The 9,054-nt window shown below is 35.0% G+C and overlaps 1 protein-coding gene across 1 annotated transcript; it reads right to left on the bottom strand.

Moving 5' to 3' along the window:
• Positions 1-4,804: 4,804 nt before the first annotated feature.
• Positions 4,805-5,764, bottom strand: LOC104851124 (olfactory receptor 7D4-like). The gene has a single exon (XM_010608282.1). It carries the CDS (start codon positions 5,762-5,764, stop codon positions 4,805-4,807), a length of 960 nt encoding a protein of 319 aa, XP_010606584.1.
• Positions 5,765-9,054: the final 3,290 nt, after the last annotated feature.

Genomic DNA, 9,054 nt, shown 5'->3' with positions numbered 1-9,054 from the left:
CAGAGTTTGTCAGGGAACAACGTGGCTGTGTGCTTGATCCCAGTATCATCATGGAAATGTGATTTCTCTCTTTTCTAGAAAACAACCCAGAAGTAGCTCTATAAACAGGTAACTCCTGGTTTGCTGTAAAGTAAATATAGGACTAAATGTGTTTTTAAATCTCTCTGTGAAGCACATACATCAAATTCAAATGTTTGAGCAGTTGTCTCTCATTTTCTGCAGTTTGTCAGGGAACAACGTGGCTGTGTGCTTGATCCCAGTATCATCATGGAAATGTGATTTCTCTCTTTTCTAGAAAACAACCCAGAAGTAGCTCTATAAACAGGTAACTCCTGGTTTGCTGTAAAGTAATAATATAGGACTTTATATTTGGGAAAGATTGCATCTGTGAAATAAATTACTGTCATAGAATATGTATCTCAGATGATTACATTTATAGATGACTCAGTGTTGGCTGAAGATGTCGCAGTTACTATCATCTTTCACCTCACCATCATCATCTTCATAATATGTTTGTAGTGCTTAGGAACATGATTACAGTAACCCATATTTTGCTGTCATCCATGAAATGTTAAAGGCAATTGGAACCAGTGTGAAAGTGAAGTGATATTTCAGCTCCCTTAGCACTCAAAGGATTTTGCTACTTTTCTGAGCATGATAAAACAAAAGTAGTTTCTATGCTGCTTTCATAAATAGTAAAAACCAAAGGCATGCCACATATATAAGGAGTGATTTGAATACAGGATCAAGTGGGACCTGCTACATGCAGAGAACTGTGGGAGGAGGAGACATAGATATAGAATCCAATTCCCTGGAACCACCAAACTGAAGCACAAAAGACAGAGCCTGAATGTTTCTTCTCATAGGACCTTGAAGGCTTAATTTCCAACACTTCTAATTACTGAATTTGTTTTATTTCAAGCAGCCCCAAATTACTTTTTCATATCTTTGGAAGAAGAAGGTGAAGAGAAAGGAAAGTCTACAGTGGTTTTGGGGCTTTGCTACTCATACAAGTGTTCACATGTGGTGTTCACTTGTATTCTCTTTTGTTCCTAGATCCATGCATTTTAGGCCACATTTCTTGTAGTAAAATAGCAAGAAATACCGTTTGAACTATTTGTTGTATGTTTGTAGGACAATAATTACATTTACTTTTTTTTTTTTTGTACCAGGGATCAAACTCAAGTCCTTGTGCTGGTGAGGCAGGCAGCAGAACCACTGTCTAAATCCTCGGCCTAATTACGCTTCCCATTTATACAACCATCGCTGTTGTCCATTCCCAGAATTATGTTTTTCCCAGTCCTTCCTTACTCTGTCATGGCAACAATCACTCTACTACAAGACAGGTTAAAGAATCAAAGATATCATGGCAAAAATAACGTCACAAAGGACTTTAGATTTTCAGGTATATATGTTTGACCAAATAAACAGAAGTCACATTACAAAATTTTCCCTTTGGTATCCTCCCATATCACCATCCTATTTCATATTTTTCCTTCATGATGCAAGACAATGGCTCTGATAGTCCTCCAACCTGCATTTCAAATGGATGTCATAGGTCCTGAAGTTGTACTGTTTTTCTGTGAGTCCTCCTAATGCTTTTATTCCTCACAATTCAGAGGAATGAATTCAAAATAATGGTGAGCATGATATAAATTTTGGCTTAATAAACAATTCTTCGGGGAGGAGGATTTTTCATAAAGTGGACACTGTAAGTCCTGTGCCACAAAAGAAGCAGACCACCGAAAGTTCAAATCCACAGGTAGAGAAAGATTTATACTTCCTATATGATGATGGAATACTCTTAATTGAGGAATTAGTTTTTTATGGGGGGGTCATGGGGGTTGAACTCAGGACATTGTGCTAGATATGCAGATGGCAGAACCACTGAGATAAATCCCTGGCCCAAGGAACTAGTTTTAAAGTAATATAAAGTCATCCTTGAAATGGGAAAACCACAAATATGATGTAAGTAAAATCCATGATCATGTTAAAGTTAATGGTGTCAGGAAGGTCAGATCAAGCAGAAGCTCAAACAAGAAACTTATGTTGTCCTTATCCTTACAGCAAGTGAAATGTAAGCCAATAGTATTTTATTTGTACATTGTAGATATAAAATACAGTTACATTCATCTTTGGGAACTTTTACCTTTACACGCCATATAGTGTTTCTTATTTTTCCCCATTTCCATGCTCTCCCTTCAACCCATTTACCCTTGTGTATTTACAAAGACTTTATTTCCATTTTTTTCCTTTTCTCATTTTTAAAATTTTTGCTTTTTACCTTTCCCCTACCCTTCCCAATTCCTCTTCTCTTTTAGACCTCTACTTCCTATTACACAATATTAATTATACATCTGGATCCTTATTTACACTTTTAGTTTTTTACACCAGAGAAACTATATGGTTTTTACACATGTGTGTCTTATTAATTTCACTTAGGAATATTGTTTCAATGTAGACCTATTTAGCTATAAATGTCTCTAGTTAATCACTCTTTATAGCTGAGTAGTACTACATTTTATTAAAAACAAACAAACAAAAATCTTCTTTATCCATTCTCCAGTTGATGGGTAATAGGGCTGTTTCCAAGCTTTCGCTATCACAAAATGTTCTGCTATAAACATGGGTGAGTATATATCACTAAGGTATGATTCTTTTGATTCTTTGCAAAGATAACCAGCAGGGGAATAGCTGAGTCTAATGGGAATTCTAATCCTAGAAGTTTGAAGTATCTCCATATTGATTTCTACCATAGTTGTACCAGTCTGCATTCCTACCGAAAATTAAGAAGGGTTACTTTATCCACACAACCCGCCCCCCAGCAAATTTTTTGGTTGATTTCTTGATAGCAGCCCTTCTTTCTAGGGTGAGGTGGAATCTCAGTGTTGAAAAAATGTTCAACATCACTGGTGATTTGATAGAAGCCAGTAACATTTTAAAGTTGGAGATCTGAATCTGTAACCAAAAACTATACAAAATATATACACATATATACACAGAGGTAAGAGATCATAATCACTGTGTAATATGGGACATGAACAATGATCTTAAACTAGTTATTATTGTTTAGATCAATAATGACTTTGAGAAATGCACGTGGACTCAGAGACAAAACTTTCAGAAGGTGGTTGTATCATGAGAGTGTGAATTTGTGGATGTTTGGAGGTGGGATTGGAAGTGGCAAGTAACTACAGGGATAACCTAGAAGGCATATCCCTCCTCAGCTCTACCTTTCTCTCTCTCTCTCTCTCTCTCTCTCTGCTTCTTAGTCACCAAGATGTGAGCAGCTTTTCTCTGCCAGGATTTTTTACAGTACTATTTATGCCTTGAATCCAGTCAGTTGTAGACTGAAACCTCTAATAACACTAAGCCCAAATAGACCTCACCTCAAGCAAGTTGTGGGTGTTGTATATTTGTCTCAGTTTTAAAGAAAGTAAGTCACACCAGTTAGGTCAGTCACAGTAATAAGCATATCATCTATACATTCAAATATTATAATAGATTCATCTGCACCCCAAAGTCCAACTAGGACGTGATTATCTTGTGAGTTTACATATCAACAATCATATCTGGAACAGGGTGGAGATGCCACATGTGAGAAATAGACAGGAAAAAGATCAAGAAGTATATGGTGTTGTGGAGGAGGGAGTCAGAGGTCTTGTCCAGGATGAGAAGCAGATTGCCAGGAACTATGACCAGGTACTTGGGCAAGAACAGCAATTGTATATTCTCAGAGAGATTCATGAGGTACAATCTGAGACAGGTATTCCATACTATAGGTACATTTTTGGACAACCTTTCAAATAGAAATGTAGCTGGGGGAAAGGAGACTGGAACTCATTACTCTGATGTTTTGAATGGGTATATTTTCATCAAATGCATCTATAAATGATACCTGTGAAAGAATATTTCTTAATTTTGAGAAACACATTCTTCCTAGCACCCTTGCATTATTGGTGGTTGTGTTATTCATGAGTTCATTAAGGAATATGATGTTATGGATCATCTGAGAAGCATACTTATACTGTGTAGGGTACTTACAGGTATATGTGCACACATATCTATTATGGTTTATTCATAACAACAAAAATGTAAATCTTCAAAATAATCTATGTGAGTGGATAACTGTTTGTTTACACAATAGAGCATAATTCAATATTAGAAAGGAAATGAAGGAAATTAATATTACCAAATGAAACTGCCCAAATGAGAGAAGAAGACAAAGCAGGGAATGGAAGGGAGAAAGAAAGTGTGCAGAATACAAAGAAGAAAGTGAGAAAGGTATGAAAATGAGGGAAAAGACATATAGCCAATAAGAAAGAAAGCAATCTTCATTAGGATAGATTAAGACTCCTAACAATTATATTACCTCATAGCTATTCTAGGAATTCAATCACTACAAATAAAAATGACAAATCCAGCCTCATATAATAAATATTTTGTTGTTCTGTATTTCCTTTTCTTGAGCCAAAGCAAGATTGCAGCCATAATATGGTGAAGATCATTAACATTAAAGTAAATATTTTTGAAAAAAATACCTTCTTTTGATATGTTTCCATTATGTTCAAAATCTCAGAATTGTCTGGGAAGTCTTAGAAAATTTGAAATTTTATTTTAGGCATAAAAATACAAATAAAAAGAAAATACTGAGGGATTCAATCAAAATAAAGAAATGTAAAAATATTTGAAAGACAAAATATAAGGTGCTTTGGATATATCAGAAATCAATCATATCATTGAGGAGGGTAAAAGAGTCTTCCTAGTGAAATTCAACATTTGTCTTATGGGCTGTAACATCCTTTTATTTCTCAAGTGAATGTTTCACAAAAAAATAGCCTGCTCTGCTGAAGAGTCTTCCAAGGGCCCCTTTCACATCCTTGTTCCTCAGGCAGTAGATGAAGGGGTTAAGCATGGGAGTCACCACTGTGTACATCACAGAGGCCACTGATTTTACTTGAGAAGAGTGGATCACCTCAGAACTGAAGTAGACCCCAAGTCCTGTTCCGTAAAACAAGGAAACCACACAGAGATGAGACAAACAGGTAGAAAATGCTTTATACCTGCTTGTAGTGGAGAATATTCTCATTAAAGAAGACACAATCTGAAAGTAAGAAAAGAGGATCCCACAGACAGGAAAGAAAACCATCAGGACAATTGCCACATATAAAAAGATATTATTGATGAGGGTTTCAGAGTTGGCCACCTTGAGAACCTGACCCAGTTCACAAAAGAAATGAGAAATTTCGGTGCTGGTAGAGAAATTGAGCTGCATCATCAGGAGAATATGAATAAGAGAGACACATGTGATTATAAGCCAGGATATCAGAACCAGGAGGCCACAGAGCTGAGGGTTCATGATGTGTATGTATTTCAAGGGGTGGCAGATTGCTACAAAGCGGTCATAGGCCATCACAGTCAGTAGGAAATTATCCATTCCTGAAAAAATTATAAAAAAGTATACCTGAGTGAGGCATTCCATGTAGGAGATGTCTTTATTCTGTTTCTGGATATTCATCAGCATTTTGGGGACTGTGGTGGAAATGAAGCCAAGGTCCACAAAGGACAGATTACAGAGAAAGAAGTACATGGGGGTGTGGAGGTGAGTGTCCCAGGCAGTAACCAAGATGATGAGCATGTTCCCGAGCACTGTTACCAGGTACATGGACAGGAAGAGTCCAAAGAGAATGGGCTGGACTTTTGGATCCTCTGAGAGGCCCAGTAGGAGGAACTGTGATAGTCCTGTGTGGTTCACTGCATGCATGACCCTGTTTGATCTGTAGGAGAAGGAAGAAATGGCAGTGTTCAATCAATAACCATTGGCTCTTCAGGTGGTTACCACCTCATAATATCTCTCCATGGACACTTTTCAATCACACTATGTCACTCAGTGGTAGTAGTTCATTTAGCTGAATGGCAGCTCATTCCCTTTTTAAATGTGAACATTACTTCATACTTACTTTAATGTATCAGATATTTCTTCTGTCTTTACATCATTGAATCACTTGTTTTATTTTATTTTTATTATTTATTAATTTTTTTGGTTCTGGGGATTGAACTCAGGACTGTGTGCTTTCACAGCAGGTAGTGGCACCACTGAGCTAAATCCCCAGGTCCAATTTTTTTATTTTTGATTTTTAATTCATGACTGACTAAAATTTTGTTTTATATCAGTTTTCAAAAACAACTGTGAACTCAAAAAAAAAACTGCGAACTTTTCATTTATTTTCTATGATAATATCTATATTTCTTTATTTTGCTACTTTTATAATACTGATTCAACAGTAATTCTTACACAAAGTTTTATTGTACAATTTGACAAGTCATTGGGCTATGACAGTTCATTCTCAATGCTACATTTTTTCCTCAGAGTTATTAGTGATGCACTATAAAACTTCAAAACATGCATTAAATGACAGCTACCATTATTTATATTCAAGTCTCTATTTTCCTTATTATTATATTATTTGAGACACATAATTTTCCCAAAGTACATTGAAGGGCTGTGATTCAAATGTTGTTTCTTGGGCCAGGAATTTGGCTCAGTTAAAAAAAAAAAAAAAATTAAATGTTGTTTCTTGAGTACATTATGAAATACAATCCTATCCAACCAACAGAATATCTTTATTACCCTGAAAAATAATTTAAGCTCTATTAAATGTAAACACCTCCTGTCTGCAGTAGGAACAGTACATGCTTACCACAAGGTAAGATTAGAGCAAAATTAAACAAAATGATTTTTCCTTTGGTTCTTCTCTTAAAATAAGAATCATGTAAATGTTAATTTTGTTCTGCATATATCAGTAAATGTATCATAGATGGCTCTCACTTATCAATATATCTTTAAACTGTACCAGTCGCCATTGGGAGGAATTTGTATCATTATAAATATAATTGATTTCTTACCTCTTTTCACATACCTTGTAGCCCTTTCAAATTATGAATATAGCTTATTTTTCCCAGAAGGCCAACCAGGTGAGTATCTCCTATCAGAGGAAAAAGCATGTGTACTACGTAGAGAAAAGGAGGAAAGAAAGCAACCATCATTAAAATAAAATGCTACACTTATGTGCTTGTGTAATCTCACGTGTCTATTTTCTTAAATCAGTAAAGTTAATGGCCAGAACATAGATTGATGGACTTGATTAAAATATTCAAAAGTTATATGAATGGAATTATTATATAAGCCTTTATTATAAAATACAGTCTTGCAAAAATAACAAACTTCATGAAAGAAAGCATCACTGTAATGAATACCTCGTGGTTTAAAATTAAGAGAAGAGAAAAAATACTGTGGATCAAGTTCGTCCAAGAAGTTGGGTGGCTGTGTCTTCACTGAAATACAAGGAATCGAGCTGCCAATCATAAGAGCTGAAGAAGGAAGGGACACATAAAACAGAACAGAGTGTGTGGCTTTACCATAAAATGATGACCCATGGTTATAACAGCTTCTCCTCAACATCTATCCGTGCTTGTCACCGTGTAGGTTCTGAAAAAGTAGATATGTTTGATTTATTCTAAATATCAAGATTAAAATGGCTAACAAAATGCTATATAAAATCTTTCACTTGTCACAAGCCTTAACATAAATCCTAAACTTAACAGTAGAATTAAATAAAAGCCATTAATACTTATTTTAGAAGAATAAAGCAATTAATGGGAACAAAGCTTGTAAGAAAGGATGCCTGTTCAACATAAGATATTGCTTATTATAGTTCATCACAATAATAAGCCAACACATGTAGACCCTAGCCACAATTATAACAGAAGTATGTGTGTAAGAAAATTTAACAGGTATTACCTGCTTAGCATCCAGTGTGAAGTATATAAGCAAATAATGAAACCAAAGATGTTTTTCTAACTCTCTGTTTGTGTTCAAACCATAATAAATAAAACATTACTTTTAAACATTTCAATATTTGTGTTAAATTATAGTATTTTATTAAATATGAAAAAAATTATGTCCTAAAGATGCCATTGTGGATACTAAAGTGAAATCTTAGTTATACACATCTGAAAAAACATGACTATCAGAAAGTAGAATGTCTATAAAAATAGGAATATAGCAAGAAAGAACACCATTTAAATTAGAATGTGGTTTAGATCGTATATATAAAAGGATTTTGAGTATGTAGTTCATAAGTAAAATACTGGATGCACTTTGAGATCATGATGCTGGATATAACAAATCATTACCCCAAGCTTAAATGTCACATTGTTACTATATAACAAATTCAAAGTAGAAATGAATGAAAGAACAAAATAAAAGAGAAATAATTGGAAGCAGGGACATAGACCTTTGCAAGAAGGAAGATGACCAAGAGTTGGAGGAAAGGGAGGAGAGGGGTGAAAGAGAATTAAGATATAGTAAGTACATATGACTATGAATGTAAGGATTATGCACTACAAATACATACTTTAGAAATTGAAGTTAAAGAAAAAAATAAAATTCTGATAGAAGACAATTTACCAGAAAAAGTGAGGAGGAGTCTGAGACTCTGCAAACTATAAATCTTACTGGGCAGTGTTTTTAGTTTTTAAAGCCTGAGAGAAGGACACAGAATAGCTGGAAAAATCATGTCTTAGAGGAAATCAATATTTCTTCAGAATATATATACTTCTCCCCCATAAACTAAACATGGGTATTTCACAGGATCATTACTGTAGCGAGGAAGCCCAGTTCCCAACTTAACTTTTCCTCTTCTCCCTGCACCTCCTATCGCTAAGACACAGCCACCTCTCCTATGGCTGTCACTGCAGTTCTCTATTCAAGATCTGTCCCTAGAAAACCCACTTATCTTTTTCACAGAAGATAACCACAGAGATAAGGGTGAGTGACTTCAGGTGTATTTATATTTTTAGATTCTAAGTGTTTAGCTCTCAAAGAACCTAATTAAATAAATTGTTGTATGATCCTTTCAATCTCCATACAATCAGCTCCCTTGGGAAAGAGCAGAAAGTGTAGCAGAAAAATTTCAGTTAATTTTATGTATATCGAGGTAACAGGCAATGTGATTATTTCCTCCAGGTCAAATTCATTTGATTGATTTCAAA

This window comes from Fukomys damarensis, unplaced genomic scaffold (assembly GCF_012274545.1).
Source record: "Fukomys damarensis isolate Sample0158 unplaced genomic scaffold, DMR_v1.0_HiC HiC_scaffold_37, whole genome shotgun sequence".
NCBI classification, from domain to species: Eukaryota; Metazoa; Chordata; class Mammalia; order Rodentia; family Bathyergidae; genus Fukomys; species Fukomys damarensis.
This window is presented reverse-complemented; position numbering and strand designations above follow the sequence as displayed.

Coding starts and splice junctions, on each gene's coding strand:
- LOC104851124 (XM_010608282.1), bottom strand. CDS start 5,764: ATGCATGCAGTGAACCACACAGGACTATCACAGTTCCTCCTACTGGGC.